Genomic DNA, 22636 nt, shown 5'->3' on the forward strand with positions numbered 1-22636 from the left:
CCATCAACTCCACCTGTTGATGGTGTGGTTGAACATTTGACGAGAAATAAATGGATCCAGAATTATCCCAAGGTGTTTAGCGGGGAACTAGGGAAACTGAAAGGATTTCAACATCACATTAGTCTCAAGGAGGGAGCAAAGACAGTGGCGCACAGAGTGGGCAAGGTACCATTAAGACTGCGAAATTAACTTATTTGAGCTCATAAAACAGGAAATTGTTCTTGCTTGTCCTCTCAAATTATTCAACATCAATGACCGGTGCATTATCTCCACTGATGCTAACAATGTTGGTTTAGGTGCTGTTCTTATGTAGAAGAGGTGACTGACTTGAAGAAACAATTTCTTTCGCCTCTAGAACATTAAGGAGGGCGGAAGGCACTTATTCCACCTTCGAGAAGGAGGCTCTAGCCTTGTAGTGGGGTGTGCAGCATTACAGGAATTTTTTGTGGGGAAATGGATTTGTTCTCGGAACAGATGATTAACCTTTAATGATCTTTTCACCACAAGAGGGTGCGGAAGGGAATTCCATTATCGCCTGGAATATGTAGCAGGGGTGAAGAATCATGTAGCTGACAGCTTATCTAGGGTACCCCTAACTGAAAGTGAGTGGAATGTGACGTCTAACGATCTGGAAATGGCAGGTTCGGTGGAGGATACTGTAAAAGGCGCACTTTCAGAGCAAGAATGGTTGCAGGCTGAGTCCAGTAGTGGTGAGCTTAAAATGGTTGGGAACTTTGTAGCCATAGGGTGGCCCAACAACAAAGACTTGTCCTCAGAGCTGATTCCATATGAGAGAGATGGAGAGGAGTTTTCCATGGTTGGTGGGATTCTTCTTAAAGGAGGTTTGTTAGTGGTCCGGTGTGCATGCGTACAAAAATCTTGGATTTAACCCATGAGGGGCATCTTGGAATTCGGGCCATGAAACACAAGGTTAGGGAAGATTTCTGGTGACCTGGTTTAGACAGGGCTGTTGAACGCTATGTTCGTGACTGCTGTATATGTGTTCTGAGTGACCAGTCGCAAGTAACGTATCCCTCTCCTATTGATCCTGTTGTTGCTGGTGCAAATTTGCTTTTGATGTGGCTAGATCTTTTGGTGTCATTGGGAGCCCACCGAAATATGCATTGGTCTTAGTTGATTATAAGTCAAAATGGCCGGAAGTGAAGTTTGTGGATAGCGTTAATTCATCGACTACCATTACTTTTTTCAAGAAGTGTTTCTTTGAGAGGGGTTTCCTGAGGAACTTGTGACCGACAATGGTACACAGTTGGTGTCCAGAGAAATGCAGAACTTCCTCAAGGAAAACGGCATCAAACGCATTCTCTCCTCCCTTTATCACCCTCGCAGCAATGGCCTAGGAAACATATGATCCATGTAACCAAGGAACACTTCCAGCTGGCTTTGGTTAATGGGTTACAGTGGAGGGTGGCCATAACTGACATGTTGTGGGCAGTTAGGGCTACCCCACACGTAAGTATAGGCATGGCTCCATTTACGTTGCTCCGGGGAAGGATTGCGGGCTCCAAGTCGAACAAGGATTGGTATCCAGAAAAGGTGTTGATCAGGAGAAGTTGAATAAAGTAGTTGATGTTAGAGCAGCAGTACAGGCGAAGTACAGCATTGGGACTGACAGTATTAGAGTTCTTGCTGTCGGTGTTGGTGACTGGGTAAGAGTCAAGAGGCCTGGTTCTGTCAACAAAGGGGTGTCACGTTTTTCAGCACCAGTGAGGATGAGAGAAATTAAAGATTGCGTGGTGGTGTTGGAAAATTAGGAAACGTAGAACAAGTGTGCCATCTCTGTGGTGCCTGGATCTAAAGCAAGTTACTTGAATAGAAAAAGTGTGTTCACCGGGATTGCACTTGTGGGGGGAGGGTTCCTTTTTAGAGTGAAGGTTGCTCCGACCAGGTTTCATGATTATGTCCTGCATTAGATCCAATGACTCTTTCTTCCATCTGGGGTCACAACCCAAATCCATCTCCTTGTATTGTACCTGTATTCTCTGTTATTATAGTTTCTCAATTGTTGCTGATTTGGGTGGAAGAGGGATGCAGGGGTACTATGGAGTAGTATGCCTTTCAAGGTAGTTAGTTTTTTTTTCTGCCTAAAGTCACGGTTTTTGTCTTTCCCCATTTTCTTAATCTGTATTCTGTTTTCATGGTCTTCTCATTTTCCGTTGCTTTGTGAATGAAGGGGGAGTGTGTTTGAATCTGGAATGTTGTGTGTGGGGCTCGAGGGAAGTTCCCTGAGTGGAACATGGAATGTGGGGGATCAGCAGTTGCTGCCAGTAGATGGAGTCTGTCGGGCGGAATAAAGAAAACGACAACTTACCTAGTGATGTGCTTCTTTTTACAAATTTACTACTATTGAGTTAACTTACATGTGTGAGGATCTCCCATAGAGAAAAAATAGGAGAGGGCGGGTTGGAGATTTACATTGTGAATAGCATTTTGTTGTACCTTAGTGGTACTATTGTAGTACTACTAAACGTACTACAAAATGGAGTTGTGAATGGGTCCCTAGGAGAGTCCCATGCAATAAGCTGCTGCAATGAGAAGTGTGTAAGATAACAAACACTCTGAACCTGAACAGAATGAATTCTGTCAGTGACACAGAGTGCTATAGAAAATACATACAGTGAAAAGGCAACTCCACCCTGTAGCACGATGGATACTGGAAACTCAACCTGTCACAAAACCAACAATTCACCTGCCCTAGGCCACATTGGCTTCATTAACCTTTTAGCATAGACCCACAACTCGTAGTGCCTTACCTATAAATGTAGTTTGTCGTGAAAAACCACATATTTGTCCATTCTAAACTCTTCTTGTGCAGGGGAAACATAGATTGTGAGGTTTATTTTTCGTTTGTAAATTCCTGTTAATTTTGTTTTTGACAATTTGACTGGATACCAGTCGTACACTTGAGTCACACTCCTGCTCTACCCACAGCCCTAAAGGGTCTCTTCATTTCTTCCTCCTCAGCTCTCGGATATGGCTTGCTGTGCATTGCTATGGCCTACATCTCCTCCTTCATGGGCTCAGTGCTGCAGGTAAGATGGCTCCTCTATTTAACTTTACCATTGCATCTCAGGGGGTGGGGAAGTCTTTACACAACACTGTCTGCCCCAATCAAGTGTAGATCTGGGGCTGCATTGTCATGTGGCTCTTCCAGATTTAGTTTAATGAAGATCCTCGTGTCCAGTTTACAGTAGATTTTCCGTCTAATACTTTGTAAGCCAGTGACTGTTGCCTTCAATCTGGGGTTTAGAAGTGCACTCATCATCCGTAAGGGTCTTAAGGTGGGTGCGAGCAGCTTCGTAGCTCCGTAGATCATTCGAAAAACCAGGTCTTGAGGTCCTTTCTGAATTGGTGCAGTGTCGGGCTTCGTTGGATGCGGAGGTGTGTTCATTCCAGGTCATGGCCACCATTTAGGCCCTGTGGCACCGTGGCTAGGGCTAGGTTGGCTGAGCGGAGGTGTTGGGGTCCGGTGTTGTGGAAGGCTTTGTAGGCGTGTGTGAGCAGTTTGATGGTTTTTTCTTTTTTTTTTATGGAGAGCCAGTGAAGGTCGCGGAGGTGTTGGGTGATGTGGCCATGTCGTGGGACGTCGAGGATAAGTTTGGCTACAGCATTCTGGACGGTCTGGAGTTTGCAGAGGAGTTTTTTTGTTGATTCCGGCATAGAGGGTGTTTCCGTAGTCCAGTCTGCATGTGATGAGTGCGTGGGTGACGGTCTTCGTGGCGTCGAGATGGATCCATTTGAAGGTTTTGCAAAGAATGAGGATGGTGTTGAAGCAAGTGGAGGACACTGTGTTGATCTGGTGGTTCATGGTGAGTGAAGAGTCGGGTATAATGCCGAGGTTGAGTGCATGGTCCGTTGGGGTGGGTGGCTTTCTGAGCGTGGGGGGCCACCAGGTGTTCTATGCGGAGGTGGTGGAGACGAGGATGAGGACTTCTGTATTCTCTGAGTTTAGCTTCAGGCAGCTGCTGCTCATCCAGGTTGCGACGTCTTAAATACCTTCTTGAAACTGTGACTGGTGACGTTGGGTTCCTTTGTTAGGGAGAGGATGAGCTGGATGTCGTCAGAAAACACAGACTCCATGTAGCCTCATACTACATAGAGTCCGTGTTTTCTGACAATGGTTGTGAGGGGAGTCATGTAGACTTTGAAGAGTGTGGGGCTGAGGGAGGATCCCAGGGGTACTCGGCAACTGATCTCGGTTGGTTTGGAGAGGAAGGGTGAGAGTCTTATTTTTTGTGTTCTGCCCGAGAGGAAAGATCAAATCCAGTCTAGGGCTGTTCCCTGTATGCCGGTGTTGTGGAGTTTGGTTGCTAGTGTGCGGTGGGAAACGGTGTCGAAGGCTGCTGAAAGGTCCAAGAGGATGAGTGCTACTGTGTGGCCTTGGTCGAGGAGGGCGCGGATGGCGTCCGTGACAGCTATGAGGGCAGTCTAGGTGCTGTGGTTGCTGCGGAAACCAGATTGAGAGGTGTCTAGGATGTTGTTGGTTTCTATAAAGTGTGCTAGCTGGGTGTTGACGGCTTTCTCTGTGACTTTGAAGGCAAAAGGGAGTAGTGAAATGGGCCTGAAATTCTTGAGATCCGTCAGGTCTGTAAAGGGCTTCATATGGAGGGGTTTGACTTCGGCGTGTTTCCAGTCATCTGGGAATGTGGCGGTCTCGAAGGAGCAGTTGATGGTTTGGCGTAGTTTGGGTGCGATGGTGGTAACGGTCCTGTGAAAGATGCGTGGCGGGCAGTGGCGTAACAAAACTTGAGGAGGCCCCCTTGCAAAGTACATGGAGGGGCCACCCACGCTCCAGGCCCAGTCAGAAGCTCGCAGGGCAGGGGTCCGTCACCCATGCACAGTGATGGAGGGGGCACTGTAGAGGTCAGGGCCCCTCCTCACACAGTGGGAGCTGCTGGGGTTACTGCTACTCCACTGTTTCACATCCAATGAAAACACAGAGCAGTGCAGTGATACCCTGCTTTGTTGTGGTAATGTGCACTGGAAATGGAGGGGAGAGGTAAACTCTGGTGAAAGGCACTACTGGAGTGAAAAGCATCAGGAATGCAGTTTGTAAAAGGAAACTGCATGGCTACCACCTCACAGCTATTTGATTTGTGAACAGAAGTGCATTCCTGCTGATTTTTTGCTCACTGCAAGTCGTCTGTTTGGGCTCAAGCATCCAACCCATTTACCTCCTCTCTCCTTGTGTGGAACAAAATAAAGGGAACGTGAATACATACGGAGAGCACTGCAGAAGGAGTATTCTGGCCAGATTAGGAAAAAAAAGCATTGGTAATGCCAATAGGTCACACTTTCGGGAACTATTAGCTTTGTCAATGATTTTCAGCTGTGTGCAGCATTGCTAAAGGATTGGAAAAAAGCCCTTGACATGGCCCACCAGTCATCATTTTGAAGGCATGTGCATTACGCACAACATGCCTTCAAAATGATGTGAGAGCTGTATTTTTTTCTTTGTAGTTACAGATCTGAGTTGGATCAGTGACTAAAATTAAACAAAAAAACGGCTACGCTTTTTTTAAGCAGAGGGATGGAGCAGAGCAACATGGGAGGGTTGAACCAACAAGGGCAGAATGAACCCAGTGGGCGGGTGAGGGGAAGCACATGACACCAAAAGCAAAGTGGAGCACAGGGGAAGAACAAACAGGTGAAGAGAGGAACTTGAAGTGGGCAGGAGAGATGCACATGGAGGAGAAAGCAAGAGTGAGGTACATGAGGTTGAACGCAACATGGAGGTGGGGGGTGGACAGAAGCACATGGAGCCTGAGAGTAACACGGAATTCTGAGGGAAACAGTTGAAAAACATATACACTGCCATTAAGTGCTGAACCTAAAAGAAAAAAGTATTACATTAAAAGCAAGCAGTGGATGCTTAGAAGCCAACCAACCAAAAGAGATAGAAAAGAGGCTAGGCTGCATGGGAGGGACAAACACAAAATTGACAAACTGGGACACACACAAGAAGCAGGCAAATGAGTGACAGTGAAGCCAACCAATGGTAAGCAACAGGTGGACTCCAAGCCCCTGCATGTTCTTGGCAGGCCCACAGTATGTCTCATTACAGGCAGCACATGCACTGTCTAGGAAGCAAGACCTAAGAGTCTGCTTTTTTAATGGTGGAAGGGTGTGAGGGGAAGTTGCAAAGTGATAAACAACTTTTACTTAGGTGTGAGGGGAACATGGCAGTGTATATTCAAAGACCACTGCATGACATTCTATTCGAGCCAGGCACAGCACACTCTATCATATGTTACTTGCCAGGCAATGCAGCGGTGCAGACCCGGTGAAATGGGTTGAAATAACATACCATTTATATTGGGCTTGCAGAGATATTATTACCGAAATATATTGTTTTTGATTGTGTTTTCTTTTAGAATACTCTCTTCCACGTCACTAGCTATCATCCCAAAGCACCGAACAGGGGTAGAGAAGAGTGACACAACAGTGTGATGATCGGCGTTTCAGTATATATCTATTAAATGAAGGATAATTTTATGAACTGCAGTCGAGTGAATGTAAGAGGTTTAGATACTGTGAGTTATCTCAGCTACTGCACCTGCACCGTGGCGCTTTGCAAGCAATTATTGAGAGCTTATACTGTGATACACCCACTGTGGTCTGCGGGAGGGCTTTTGGACAGCACCGCTGACTTCCTCCACAGACCTGCAGGACACAATCTAACTGTTGGCTCACATTTTCTGAAGTGTTTGCTTCCTCAGAATGACACGTATTTAACGCATAACACTGGCGGACGTGAGGGTGACACATCTCCCACATGTTCATTGCGCGCCTCCTTGGTATTAGTTTCCACTGTAGACTAGTACGAGTCAGTGCACTCGGTGCGGGGATGGAAACCGCACACGCCACACACAGTGCACGCCGAGTTTACAACCTTGAATGACAGACCCCCACCACCAATAACACCCTCAACAAAAGTACTCCCTATGTCCGTGGTACTCGTACGCCAGCAGCCCGGCAGGCCTTCATTGGCGGCCCACGGACCTTGCCTTGCAGTTTCCAAAGCTGGCATTAAACACAGAAGATGGCCGCAGGAGCATAGTAGTGAATACATATTAAATAGGTATTCACTATGTTTGTAGCTGCGGCCATCTTCTGTGTTTACTACCGGTCTTTGGGACGTCAGGGCACCTTCGGAAAGCTTCCCAAAAGGCCCTTTAAAAGTCAGTTGTAAGCCTTTCACAGCTGACTTTCAAAAGGGCGTTTTGGGAAGTTTCCTGATTGGACAGAGACAGATAGAGGAAAAGATAGAGGCAGAGAGACAGATAGAGACAGAGACAGATACAGTCAGATACAGACAGGGACAGACGGAGACGGAGACAGACGGAGACGGAGACAGACGGAGACGGAGACGGAGACAGACGGAGACGGGGACAGACGGAGACGGGGACAGACGGAGACGGGGACAGACGGAGACGGGGACAGACGGAGACGGGGACAGACGGAGACGGGGACAGACGGAGACGGGGACAGACGGAGACGGGGACAGACGGAGACGGGGACAGACGGAGACGGGGACAGACGGAGACGGGGACAGACGGAGACGGGGACAGACGGAGACGGGGACAGACGGAGACGGGGACAGACGGAGACGGGGACAGACGGGGACAGACGGAGAGATAGAGGCAGGGATAGACAGGTAGACACATAGGGGCAGAGACGGGTACAGACAGAGAGATAGAGGAAGGGATAGACAGGTAGACACATAGAGGCAGAGACGGGTACAGACCGAGAGACAGACAGAGAGAGAGACAGACAGAGAGAGACAGACAGACAGACAGACAGACAGACAGACAGACAGACAGACAGACAGACAGACAGACAGACAGACAGACAGACAGACAGACAGACCGAGAGACAGACAGACAGACCGAGAGACAGACAGACAGACCGAGAGACAGACAGACAGACCGAGAGACAGACAGACCGAGAGACAGACAGACCGAGAGACAGACAGACCGAGAGACAGACAGACCGAGAGACAGACAGACCGAGAGACAGACAGACCGAGAGACAGACAGACCGAGAGACAGACAGACCGAGAGACAGACAGACCGAGAGACAGACAGACCGAGAGACAGACAGACCGAGAGACAGACAGACCGAGAGACAGACAGACCGAGAGACAGACAGACCGAGAGACAGACAGACCGAGAGACAGACAGACCGAGAGACAGACAGACCGAGAGACAGACAGACCGAGAGACAGACAGACCGAGAGACAGACAGACCGAGAGACAGACAGACCGAGAGACAGACAGACCGAGAGACAGACAGACCGAGAGACAGACAGACCGAGAGACAGACAGACCGAGAGACAGACAGACCGAGAGACAGACAGACCGAGAGACAGACAGACCGAGAGACAGACAGACCGAGAGACAGACAGACCGAGAGACAGACAGACCGAGAGACAGACAGACCGAGAGACAGACAGACCGAGAGACAGACAGACCGAGAGACAGACAGACCGAGAGACAGACAGACCGAGAGACAGACAGACCGAGAGACAGACAGACCGAGAGACAGACAGACCGAGAGACAGACAGACCGAGAGACAGACAGACCGAGAGACAGACAGACCGAGAGACAGACAGACCGAGAGACAGACAGACCGAGAGACAGACAGACCGAGAGACAGACAGACCGAGAGACAGACAGACCGAGAGACAGACAGACCGAGAGACAGACAGACCGAGAGACAGACAGACCGAGAGACAGACAGACCGAGAGACAGACAGACCGAGAGACAGACAGACCGAGAGACAGACAGACCGAGAGACAGACAGACCGAGAGACAGACAGACCGAGAGACAGACAGACCGAGAGACAGACAGACCGAGAGACAGACAGACCGAGAGACAGACAGACCGAGAGACAGACAGACCGAGAGACAGACAGACCGAGAGACAGACAGACCGAGAGACAGACAGACCGAGAGACAGACAGACCGAGAGACAGACAGACCGAGAGACAGACAGACCGAGAGACAGACAGACCGAGAGACAGACAGACCGAGAGACAGACAGACCGAGAGACAGACAGACCGAGAGACAGACAGACCGAGAGACAGACAGACCGAGAGACAGACAGACCGAGAGACAGACAGACCGAGAGACAGACAGACCGAGAGACAGACAGACCGAGAGACAGACAGACCGAGAGACAGACAGACCGAGAGACAGACAGACCGAGAGACAGACAGACCGAGAGACAGACAGACCGAGAGACAGACAGACCGAGAGACAGACAGACCGAGAGACAGACAGACCGAGAGACAGACAGACCGAGAGACAGACACAGAGAGACAGACACAGAGAGACAGACACAGAGAGACAGACACAGAGAGACAGACACAGAGAGACAGACACAGAGAGACAGACACAGAGAGACAGACACAGAGAGACAGACACAGAGAGACAGACACAGAGAGACAGACACAGAGAGACAGACACAGAGAGACAGACACAGAGAGACAGACACAGAGAGACAGACACAGAGAGACAGACACAGAGAGACAGACACAGAGAGACAGACAAAGAGGCAGAGACCGATAGGGCCAGAGACAGACAGACAAAGAGGCAGAGACATTCTGATAGATACATCTGCCGTGTAAATTCCTCACCTTGTGAATATCCCCCTGCGTCAGCAACATTCGGAAATTCTTTTTTGTAGCTTCGCGCCGACGTGGACTCGGACGTCACAGAGGTACGGCATCGCTCGTGACTCCGCTGACGTCACCGACGCCTACAATAGGCCCACGCCGGCGTGATTACATCAGTTCCCTTTTTTCCGCGTCGTCGACGCTAAAGGTTTTCTGGGATCGTCTGTAGCCTTTACTGTAACTTTGTTACTATCTAAATTTATAGTATCTTTGTCTTCTCGTTTTCATCATGACCTCGAAGAAGACCGGATTTAAAGCTTGCGGAGAATGTAACAAAATAATATCCATTACAGATCCGCATGAATGCTGTTTGTGGTGTCTGAGCTCCGACCAAGACGTCGAGGACTGCCAATCCTGTAAGAAGATGACACCAAAGGCCCTCCGGGAGAGAGAAGCAAAACTTCTGGTTGCTAAGTGTAAAGAAGGAAAAGAAAAGAAGAAGTCAAGATCACGAGCTCGTCGTTCGAAGTCAAGATCTCGATCGAGGTCGCGATCGGATTCGTCCTCGGCCCATGCTTCAAGGTCTTCTAGAAAGAAGCATAAAAAGAGAACCCATGAATCCCGACATCGATCGAGGAAGGAGTCGGGTTCCAAGCAGAAGTCACAAGTGAAACTGATTGAGAAGGTAGTTTCATCGGCTTCGGAGGATCACGATGTAGAGGTTGAGGTGTTGCATGCAAACTCACCGAGTTCACCGAAGCCGAAGAGTATTCCATCTCCGGAACCATCCCATCCTTCAGGTCGGGAGGATGAAGGTGAGGAGGAGGAGGTTGGTGAGGGTGGAGCTCGGATGCCCGAAGGTCGTACGACTCCGGTACACCAGCCCGAAGAAGAGGTCGACGTCGTTTCGACTCCACGCCCTCAAGAGCAACCTGGGGGTTCATACCCAGCCTTCCCGGCTCCAGGTCAGGACCCTTTGCATTTCCTGAATGCGATGTTCGGTATTTATTCAAGGGCTATGTATCCCTCTGGGGCTCCTACTGGTCCTATGGGTCCTATGGCATATGGTTTGGGTGTTCCTCATTCCTATGCACCTGCGCCCTTTATGCCTTTTATGCCGGCTCCGGCGCCGCATTGGAATTATCCGACTCCGGCGAGGCCTTCGACACCGAAGCCATCGACGCCGAGATCGATGACTCCGATTCCTTCGACTCCAGTTCCATCATCTATGATGCCAAACCCTGAGCGACGTCGTGAATCTCTCCCTTGTCCGACGTAGAGTTCGACGCCGGCTCCGTCGGAGTCGATTGCGGATCCGACGGCTTCGAATGTGAAGCTAAGGTCTAGGCGTGAAGCCCAAAGATTGATGGAAGAGGAAAGATATAGAGAGGAAAATCTGGAGGAGGGCAAACTTCAGGATTCTGAGGACCCTTTTGAGGACCTATCTGTAGCTAGTGGCCTTGAACTGTCACCTGAATGGGACTTTGTTTCGGTTTCTAATGAACCCTCAAAAGATGTGACACCTTATCATGTAGTGATAAAGAAAGCTGCAAATGTATTGAACATTTCTCTACCATCTGCAGAGTTTAAGTCTAATCTGCTCACAGAGGTCCTTCACTCTCCTTCTTCAGTGACTGAACCTTTACTACCTTTTAATGATGCCTTAAAGGAACCAATTTTAGAAATTTGGAAAAATCCTGTATCAGCTCCTGCTGTATCTAGATCTGTGGCTAGGAGGTATAGAGCAGCTCCTGAAGACCCAGAATTTTTAACATCTCATCCTCTACCGGAGAGTTTGGTGGTGCAGGCTGACTGTTCCCAGAGGTCTACGGGTGCGTTTCCGCAGGTCCCAGCGGAGAAAGAGTCTAGAAAGCAGGATCAGGCTGCTAAGAAGGTCTTTTCCTCTGCCAGTATGGCTTTAAAATCCACAAATGCAACCTGCTTAATGGGGCGTTATATCCATGCTCTTATGGACACTGTGAAACAATTGGTTCCCAAGATACCTGAAGAGGATAGGAAAGACTTTCAGGAGGTAATTTCTGATACTCAAGCTGCAGCAAGACAGGTTATCCAAAGTGGATTGGACACGACTGATTCTGTGGCAAGGATCATGGGCTCTTCGGTTGCGACAAGGAGAGCCGCATGGCTTAAATCTAGTGAGTTTTCCACTGATGTCGAAGCTGAATTGATGGATCTTCCTTTTGACGGGTCTGGATTGTTTGGGAAGAAGGCAGACACTGCATTGGAACGCTTTAAAGATAGCAGAGCAACGGCAAAGTCGTTGGGCCTTCAGACCAGGGGCACTTTTGTAAGACGTTCAAGAGGATTTGGCAGATCTTCTTTTCGAAACTATAAATCAACCCAACAGCAGCCACAACAGCAGCAGAACACTTTATACAGAAATTATAGAGGCAAACAAAGGGCCCGAGCTCGGGGCCGTAATGTTTCCTCCTCTTCCTCCTCTTCCCCATCAAAGCCCCCAGCCACAGCAGCAAAGCAGCCCTAGATCCACCATTCTGGATCATGTGGGCCCAGTGGGGGGCCGGCTTACCCATTTTCTACAAGATTGGGAATTAATAACATCGGATCTTTGGGTTCTCAATCTTGTGGAGAATGGGTATGCACTTCCCTTTCGGGAATTTCCCCCAAATTACCCTCCTTGCCAAGGTTATTGTTCGGAGGACCATCTGCTTCTCCTGCAAGAAGAAGTCCTGGCTTTGTTTCGAAAAGGTGCAATAGAAGTGGTTCCAGAGCAGGAGAGGGGTCAGGGATGCTTCTCCCGGTACTTCCTGATCCCCAAAAAGGATGGCAGGCTTCGGCCAATTCTGGATCTCAGGATCTTGAACCTTTACCTGAAACAGGAAAGGTTCAAGATGCTCACTCTTGCACAGGTTCTTCAGGCGCTGCTGGAAGAAGATTGGATGGTGTTGATCGACTTGCAAGATGCGTATTTTCATATTCCCATCTTGAAGTCGCACAGAAAGTATCTCCGTTTTACGGTTGGGTCGCAACATTACCAGTTTGCGGTCCTTCCGTTTGGTCTTACTACTGCGCCTCGAGTCTTCACCAAGGTGATGGCGGTGGTGGCAGCACATCTCAGGAGGTCGGGGATACATGTGTTCCCGTATCTGGACGACTGGTTGATCAAAGCGGAGTCGCCGGAGAAGGTGCTCCATCATCTGCAAGAGACAACTCAGTTGTTACACAGGTTGGGTTTTTCGATAAATGTACCCAAATCTCACCTGGTGCCCTCCCAGCGCAACCTGTTCATAGGTGCTGTACTGGACACAACTGTATGTCGTGCATTCCCTCCTCTTCAAAGGATTCACGACATACAGGAAATGATTCCTTTGTTCTGCAATGGAGCGGTCGTTCCAGGCCTGAAGGTTCTTCGCCTGCTCGGTCTGATGGCTTCTTGTATTCTATTGGTCAACCATGCACGCTGGCATATGAGGGCACTCCAGTGGTGCCTCCGCAGGCAGTGGTATCAGCACAACGGAGATCTAAGGGAGTCTGTGAGGATCTCCAGAGAAACTGCAGCGGATCTGACTTGGTGGAGCGTGGAAGGCAATCTGTCACAAGGAAAGCCTTTTCAACTTCCTCCATCGGTGGCCACAGTAATTGCGGATGCATCCACTCTCGGGTGGGGTGCTCATCTGGGGGACCTGGAGGTCAAGGGTCTTTGGTCTCCAGAGGAAAGGTTGTTTCACATCAACCTTCTGGAATTACGGGCAATACGTCTGGTGCTCAAGGCCTTCCTCCCTTCCCTTCGCGGTCGGTCGGTTCAGGTCCTGACGGACAACACGGCCGCGATGTGGTATATCAACAAGCAGGGAGGAGTGGGGTCGCAGTGTCTCTGCAGAGAAGCTCTGCGTCTCTGGTCCTGGGTTCAGGACCACCAGATTTGTCTGATGGCAAATCATCTGGCCGGAGTTTAGAACGTGCGGGCGGACAGTCTCAGTCGGCAGTTCTCGGCCGACCACGAGTGGAGGCTTCACCCGGAGGTGGTTCGTCATGTCTTTCGGACATGGGGGACTCCTCGGGTCGACCTGTTCGCCACTCACTAGAACGCTCACTGCCTGTCATTCTGCAGTCTCCAGTATCCGATGCAAGGAGCCTTGGGGGACGCGTTTCAGTTGAGTTGGAGCTCGCAACTCCTTTACGCGTTTCCTCCCATACCTTTGATTCCTCGGGTTCTGAGGAAAATTCGCCAAGACCGGGCCCAAGTCATATTGATCGCCCCGGATTGGCCAAGAAGGGTGTGGTACTCAGATCTTCTCCACCTCTCCTCTCACCCGCCGCTCCGTCTTCCTCACAGGGCAGACCTCCTCTCTCAGATGGAGGGGCAGGTTCTACACCCCCACCTCCAGACCTTACACCTTCATGCCTGGAGATTGAACGGGGCAACCTGAGTTCTTTTTCTCTCTCGCCTGACGTGGTGGACGTCATCTTGTCAGCCAGGCGTGACTCCACTAAGTCCATCTATTCTTATAGGTGGTCAAAATTTGTCGCTTGGTGTGGGGAGAAATCTATAGACCCTTTGAGAGCCCATTTGTCTGATGTTCTCCAGTTTGCCCTTTCTCTGGCGCAACAGGGTCTTGCCGTTGCTACAGTGAAGGGCTATCTTTCAGCGCTGTCGGCATTTCTCTGTTTGCCTGATCAGCCTTCTCTTTTCAAATCTCCTGTGGTTTTAAGATTTTTGAACGGCCTCACAAATAAGTTCCCTCCTACTCCTTTTATTGTTCCTCATTGGGATTTGAATCTTGTGTTGACCTATTTGATGGGTTCTCCCTTCGAACCCTTGCACAAGTGTCCCTTGAGACTTCTTTCTTTTAAAACGGTCTTCTTGGTTGCAATCACCTCGGCAAGGAGGGTGAGTGAGCTTCAAGCTCTTAGTTCTAAGCCCCCGTTCCTGACCATTCATGCTGAAAGAATGGTTCTTAGGACCAGGGCTGCTTTTCTGCCTAAGGTGGTATCTCCCTTCCATCTAGGACAGTCCATTACCCTCCCTACCTTCTATCCTCCCCCACACCCTTCCAAGGAGGAGGAGAGGCTTCATCGCTTGGACCCAAAGAGCTGTTCGTTTCTATCTTGATAGGACTAAAGACTATCGTATTGACGATCAGCTCTTCGTGGGTTTTGCTGGCTGCAAGAAGGGCAGAGCGGTGCACAAGCGCACACTTTCCAGATGGATAATCCTATGCATCAAGATTTGTTACTCTCTGGCGGGTAAGGACCCTCCTGAGGGTATTAGAGCACATTCAACTAGAGCAAAGTCTGCAACATCTGCTTTGTCTAGAGGTGTTCCTGTTGAGGACATTTGCAGGGCTGCGACTTGGGCCTCCCTCCACACTTTTGCAAAGCATTACTGCTTGGATACCGAGGTGAGGAGGGACGGTCATTTCGCGCGTTCTGTCCTCCAAGATTTTCTGGTATAGCGGAGTGGACACCCTCCTCCAGGAGTGGGGATTGCTGTGGGACTCTATTCACAAGGTGAGGAATCCACACGGCAGATGTATCTATCAGAAGAACAAGTTACTTACCTTCGGTAACGCTTTTTCTGGTAGATACAATATCTGCCTGTGGATTCCTCACTGACCCACCCGCCTCCCCGTTGTCCACTCCTCTATACCAGTGTTTCTGTTATATATTTATTTTGTTGTAAAATGTTTTATTGCATTTGCTTCACACTGTGTGTGTTACCTTGATATTGGTATTGTGTATACTGTGTATATGTCTACTGTCATTGGTCCGTCCATGTGCCTCGATGACACGGAAAAAAGGGCGGAACTGATGTCATCACGCCGGCGTGGGCCTATTGTAGGCGTCGGTGACGTCAGCGGAGTCGCGAGCGATGCCGTGCCTCTGTGACGTCCGAGTCCACGTCGGCGCGAAGCTACAAAAAAGAATTTCCGAATGTTGCTGACGCAGGGGGATATTCACATGGTGAGGAATCCACAGGCAGATATGGTATCTACCAGAAAAAGCGTTACCGAAGGTAAGTAACTTGTTCGATAGGGCCAGAGACAGATGGGGCCAGAGACAGATGGGGCCAGAGACAGATGGGGCCAGAGACAGATGGGGCCAGAGACAGATGGGGCCAGAGACAGATGGGGCCAGAGACAGATGGGGCCAGAGACAGATGGGGCCAGAGACAGATGGGGCCAGAGACAGATGGGGCCAGAGACAGATGGGGCCAGAGACAGAGAAAAAGAGACAGACAGAGAGAAGGAGTTAGATAAAGAGAGAGTGGGAGACGGACAAAAGGAGACAGAGAGAGAGAAAGACACCGAGAGAGAGAGCGAGAGAGAGAGACGGAGAGGGAGAGGGAGACCGAGGGAGAGGGAGACCGAGGGAGAGGGAGAGCGAGAGAGAGGGAGAGGGAGACCGAGAGAGAGGGAGAGGGAGACCGAGAGAGAGAGGGAGAGCGGGAGACCGAGAGAGCGGGAGACCGAGAGAGCGGGAGAGCAGGAGACCGGGAGTGATCCCAAGTCATATGACTCCGTCAGTTAGCCTCCTGTCCCTAGTCTAATCACTGTCCGGCATGACCTTGATCCCATCAAAATAAAATAGAAGTTGAACATTTATTTACAATGGAGGTGGAACATATCATGACGCCATCATTGTCACTGTCCCTGTAAACGAGTCACTGCAGAATCAGGAAGGGGGGGGGGGAGGCTGCCTGAAGCAAGAACAGTCCCTTCCGTATCTTTCAACTTAAAGAAGGAAACACAATTCAAGCCCTGCAATATATTGGAATCCATAATTCGAGGAATTATGTATTTCCCCTGAAATGTGGAAATTTTGAATTACAAGATAGAGAGAGAGCGAGAGAGAGAAAAAAAAATCGCTCTGATGAAGTGTAACCCTCAGAGGGCTCCCACCCTTGTTCCGGCCGGGCTCTGACTGAAGAGAAATAACGTAACTTGTTACTTTGTTTCTCTTCAGTCCTGGGTCAACCGGAAGAGCTCAGAGCAGACAGCAGCTGCTTAGCGCAAGAGACATACAGCTCTCTACCGATGAGCTGAGGGGACCCTCTTCACATACTGAAGATTGGGGGCCTCCCGCACTGCGGGGGGCTATGGGGGTGTTTGTTACGCTCCTGGTGGCGGGCAAGGGTCAGTAGGAGCTCCGGAGTGGATGCTTATCATGTTCTTAGCGGTGTCTTCTGTGGTGAGAGGGGTCCAGGTGAGGAGGGTCTGTTGGATGGTGTTGATTGGGAGCGGGAGGTGTTGAGGCAGTGCCGTGGTCGTCGAAGTTCTCATAAAGCGTCTTGATCTTATGGTGGAAGAAGGAGCTGAGTCTGTTGCAGAGGTCTTGGGAGGGAGAGATGTTGGTTGTTTCGCTGTTGGGTCTGGCAAATTCTTGTATGATGGCGAGGAGTTTCTTGGAGTTGGAGGAGTTGGAGAGGATTCTGTCTTGGATGAAGTTTCTCTTGATTTGATGAGTTGGTGGTGTGCCGTGGTGGCCGCCGTGTAAGCGGAGCGTGCTTCCGGGGTTTTGCTGTTTCTCCACGTTTTCTCTAGTCGTCGGCAAGAGCGCTTGGATGCTCGATGGTCTGTGGTGAACCAGGTGGCTTTCATGTTGTCATCTCTAGGTGTTCTGGAGGGGGGCAAGAGTGTTGGCGCAGTTGGCGATCCATTGCTGGAGATTGCTCGCTGCTGTGTTGGTGTCTGTCGTAGTGGGGGGAAGAGTACAACTGAGGGCGGAGGTGAAGAGTTCTTCGGAGACTTTGTTCCAGTTTCTGCGTGGGAGGTGGGCGTGCGCTTGTGTGCAGAGAGTTTCAAAAAGGAGAAATGGATGCAGGGGTTGTCTGTCGAGAGCGGCTCCGTGGTATGGCTGAAGCAAATGTTGTTTCCTCTGACAAAGATGGGGCCGAGTGTGTGTCCTGCTGTGTGTGTGGGGGTGGAGACAAGTTGTTTCAGTCCTATGTTGGTTAGGTTCTCTAGGAGGGCGTTGGTTTTGGGATCGCTGATATTGTTTAGGTGGAAGTTCAGGTCTGTGAGCAGTATGTAGTACATGGAGGCAATGGCATGAGGAGCGATGAAGTTTGCGATGACGTTGGTGAAAGGGGTGCAGGGCCCGGAAGGTCTGTAGGCAAGTGTAACACAGAGCGTTGTTCTAGGGTTGGGCTGGATCTGAATGTGGGTGTGTTCCTTGAGGGGCGAGGCATCGTCCGTGCAGGTGGGTGTTAGTCAGGGGGAGTTTTTGTGGATGTTGGCAGCTTCCCCCTTTGTCTGGAGCGAACCGGGAGAGGGACACGCCATTCTTTACCTCTTTACGTAGTTGTGATTCTGTGAAAATAATTTTTGTCGGCGTACTCCCACACTTAAAGAATAAAGCGATCATAATTACCATCTGGATTTATCACACTCTGTGGACCAATCTACTGTTGGATAGAGCTATTTAAAAGAATGGCCAAGATTTGTTTCACTTGAAGGAACGTCAATAACCATATTAGATTTCAGTATATATCTACAAAGGGATCCCCTGGATAATTGGGTTGTTGTATTGGAAGTGGTCCTGAAGAAGGTGGCCGTGTGCCGCCGAAACGCGCGTCAACCAAGTGCGGGGTCTCTCACTTTTCTTGGAGACCTGGATTCATGAGTTTACTTCCTTGTTTTTATTGGCGTGATAGTGTATGCAACTAAAGTGAGAATGTTTGGATTGCTGAGTATGTGTGGTTGTAGTTGAATAAATGCTTTTCCAGGGGTTTAATATATTATGTATTAATTTGTAGGAATTGTTAATGATATTCAGTTATGATTTACCTGTTTTTCATTATTCATATCATGTGTATTATAAAAAAAAAAATCTGTCTTTTATAAAAATTGATTTTCTGCATTTTTTCATCTGGAATTGATAAAAAAGTATTGTTATAAAATAATGGAATTTATATTTATAGAAATAAAATTAATTATTTTTGAAACAAATATAGGTTATCTATGAGCTTCTGTCACCTATAATTGATTTAATCATTTGTTGTGTTGGTACATTAGTATTATGTGGTAGATAAGGGAAACTGTTCTCTCTGTCATATTGTTGGCAAGGCCTCCACCCGGGTGGTTGGGGCGGTCCTTCATCAGGATTTTGTATGCGTGTGGGATGGCGGTTGCGATGCTTGGAGCAGATCTGGCATTGGTCCAAGTCTGTGAGGAAAGTGATGTTGGGCGAGTGAGAGTTGAAGAGGTCCAAGATTTCTACGGCGTGTCTGTGCAGGGAGCGTACATTGAGGAGGATGCAGCTCAGGGGCTTGTGTACGGAGGTGTCTGGTGGGTTGGGAGGGGTGAAGGTGCAGCGGCGGGTCCGGAGGTGGGTGAAAGTGCGGTGGCAGTATCGGCAGGAGAACGGGTTTTGGGTGTTGGTCAGCTTCGAGAGCTGTCAGTTGTTGTTGTGTCCAGGGTTGAGTGCCTGGAGGGTGCTGGGGTTCATAGCGGTAGGGGGTCGGGTGACCAGGGTCCTTGGTGCTGGTCGTGGTAGAGTCGCGGATGGCCCTGATGAGGGCATCTAACGAAGTTGCCTTGGAGTTGTTTAAACATGGGGTAGTCGTCCCTTTCAAATAAGTGTCTGTGCTGCGCTGCTAACTCTTGACTCTCATATAATTCTGCGTAGAAATTCCGAAACTCATTCACTATTTGTTCACCACTCAATATCTCTGCTCCCGCTTGGGACTTCAGGGATTGAACATTCTTCTGCTGCCTTTGGGCCCTCAGCTTATTGGCTAGTAGTCGCCCTGCCTTGTCTCCCCCCCCCCCCGATATATATATATATATATATATATATATATATATATATATATATATATATATATATATATATATATATATATATATATATATATATATATATATATATATATATATATATATATATATATATATATATATATATATATATATATATATATATATATATATATATATATATATATATATATATATATATATATATATATATATATATATATATATATATATATATATATATATATATATATATATATATATATATATATATATATATATATATATATTGTTTTAGGCGTAGGGCCAGGTATTCCGCCCTGTCAAGATTTAGCCCAGCTAATTAATCCCGCTCTGTGCATAGTAGGTGCCACATTATGAGAGCCCCAGTACGTGTGCGTATACGTTCCAATGTCCTGACTTGGGCCGTCAATTCGCCCACTTTCTCTCTGTATTTTGTTGTTGGCTGCCGATATCGCTATTAGTTCCCCCCCCAACCACAGCCTTCATAGCCTTTCAGAGTGTGGAAATTGTGATATAAGGAGTGTTATTCTGTTCGAAATAATTGCATATAGCGACTGATGGCTGCTGTACTACAGCAGGCCTGTGGAGCATGGTCTCCCTAAGACGCCAGTTCCCATGTTGGTGCTTCTGGGGTGGGACTTCTGGGGTGGGACTCACTGCGTCATGGTCCATTAATTCCACTGGCTCTATCTCTGTGTACCTCATGATACGATGGACCTCCCTGGTCCCTAGTAAATAATCAAGATGTGCATACGTTTTGTGGGCATGCGAGTAGAATGTTTATTGGGTAGATTGTGGATAGGCCTCCCTCCAGAGTTCTAGTAACCCCATCTCCTGGAGCCACAAGCCTCCTCCCTTTGACAAGGCCCCGGCCTGATCAGTCCTAGAACAAGACCTATCCATATTGGTGTTGAAAGTGAGGTTCAAATCTCCCATCACCAGAGCCATGCGGTCCTTTGTGGTCATCGCCTCTGAGACTAATGTCTGAAGAAACTGCTCCTGGCCTGAATTAGGAGTTTATAGAGGTCCCACTACCATTTTGTGGCATCCAATATGGCTAGAGTATGCCAGGAATCTACCTTTAACCTCTGCTTCTTTGAGTCCCATCTTCCCTTTAAACCGTCTAGTACTTTAATTGCCTGCAGTGCCATAACTTCTGTGGAAGTTATCTAATTGTTCCCTTGTACCCCAAGTGATCCTAATCTCCCGCAGGCCCTTGGGACAGAGTATCTCCCCTGTATATGCCAGTTGTGTTCCTCCTTTCCCTTTAAAGTGTGTAATGCGGGGTAGGTCTTCCTTCACCTTGGTGCAACACTAACGACACTTGTTACCTTAACGTGTCCATTACATGCCGGGATTTGATGCGGCCAATCGCGATTAGTTTATAGACTGACAACCGCATCGACAGGTACTACACCTTTTGGTGCAACTCATGGTATGATAAGGTTAAAACATCACATTACCATTGTTTTAGTGTAGATATACCACATTTTCACTAGTTCCTGAGGAATTGCCGCTAGATCCACATGACTAAAAGGCAAGAAACATGTTGACCTCATGAGATTGAGCGCAACACACTGCAGCCTCATTGCAGAGAGTCGCCACTCCAGATTTTAATCAGGGTGGAAAGCAGGATCATTAAAATTATTTTGCCTGATTCTTCCATTTCCCTATTTTAACTCGCATAGTCTACTCGACTAACACACTTACACTGCTACACTTCTTAGGCGCCTTACACCCACTGCACCATACGGCAAGGAATAAAAGATCTCCCCCAAAGAGCCCCAGCATTGGGTGCCCGTCTGGTATTGCAGCGCTGACCCGACGAGTAGCATGCCAAATGATGAAGCATGACACCCAGCGGGCTGGGTGTGTGAGGGCCCGCATTCCGAAAGGATGGATTTCCCTTCCCTCCTTTCGTTACTTTCCTGCTTTGGTTCTCGCCTCTTTACCTGTCACTCCCCCCTAGGAAGGGCATACCTATTTGTTGTGTACATTGACCAGGGCACGTATGCTGGACCTTTTTAAAAGCCCTCAGTCCCCCCCTCCTAGATTGCATTCTTAGTCCCACTATTGACATTTCCCTAACCACCATCCCTGTATTTTACCTGTGCCATCCTGTACGTAACGTATCTTTCCTTGTAAAGCGCTCTGATACCCTAACGGGTCATGTTTGCGCTATATAGAACTTCAAATAAAAAACTCTTAGCAGCATAGATACATTGTTGCATTTAGGTTTTGATGCTAAGATTTAAACCTTAACATAGTTCGGATTTTTTTCTCAAAATTACAATAGTCTACCACCTGTTGACAGGAAGTGACGTACCTGCAGCTGTTTCTCTTCTCTGGTATCTTAGTTTTTCGTTACATTTTGCTGGCAAGTCCGTCCTTGGGCAGCTTGAGAAGGTGTTCCTCTGGTACCTGTGTTATGTAGACCAGCCTGGCTCATGTGCACCCTGGTCTCGGTTTCTCCAGCCGCGTTCAGTCCAGAGCTGGGACTACGGGGAGTGCAACTTCTCTTTGGGCGCAGCTCGTTTATAGCCCTTGTTTGGGGCCACTGAACCTTTACCTAGAGGACAATTCACAAATGTACATTTGTTCGCAAATGGAAATTTACAAATAAATTTGTCTTACTTTTCCTAGCAGGGAATCCAGAAAGGGATTCCTGCCAAGTGTAAGCCCATTTATAGTTATCTCCACCACGAAATCCTATTTAAAGGCTGGGAAATTGGCATTCCAAGGTGTAGCTAGCTGTGGAACACTGGGCACATCCACTGACAGCTATGTGTGTGGGCATTCATAAACTCCTCTGGTTTCCCTTTCCAGCCTGGAAAGGGTTGGGTTTACCTTCCATTCCAGTGCTGGTGTAAATCCCTTTCAAGGGTGGGATGCGCCATGAATCATCCCCAGCTGTGGTGGTGGCGGGATGAGGGGTTTCACCACACAGATTTCCCCCTACCCCGGTTAGGAAAAACCTAAATGTGCATTTGCACAGTGGATTTTGTTTCCCCTGTGAGGAGTCCTTTTTTATGGAGAACTCTGCAGAGCAGGACTGGGATTCCAAATGGACTGTCCCATGACCTTGCCAGGAATCCGCCTGGAACCCTTTTCGTGGTTCATCTTTCTGTGACGATTCCTCAAAATGATTGTGAAATACAAATATTGGTAAATCTACACTTGGATACCAAGCGTGGTTTGCATGTGTAGATGCATCCTTCGTGAACCGGCC

The 22636-nt window shown here is 48.5% G+C and overlaps 1 protein-coding gene across 13 annotated transcripts in view; it reads left to right on the top strand.

Moving 5' to 3' along the window:
* The window catches only part of SLC5A6 (solute carrier family 5 member 6), a 383801-nt gene that overhangs the window by 191083 nt on the left and 170082 nt on the right, over positions 1-22636 (top strand). For all 13 annotated transcript variants that reach the window (XM_078650001.1, XM_078650008.1, XM_078650013.1 and 10 more), the window contains exon 11: positions 2983-3050. In XM_078650001.1, coding sequence (XP_078506127.1) covers positions 2983-3050 — 68 coding nt within the window. The remainder of the gene's footprint in view (positions 1-2982; positions 3051-22636) is intronic.

Source organism: Lissotriton helveticus, chromosome 6 (assembly GCF_964261635.1).
Source record: "Lissotriton helveticus chromosome 6, aLisHel1.1, whole genome shotgun sequence".
NCBI classification, from domain to species: Eukaryota; Metazoa; Chordata; class Amphibia; order Caudata; family Salamandridae; genus Lissotriton; species Lissotriton helveticus.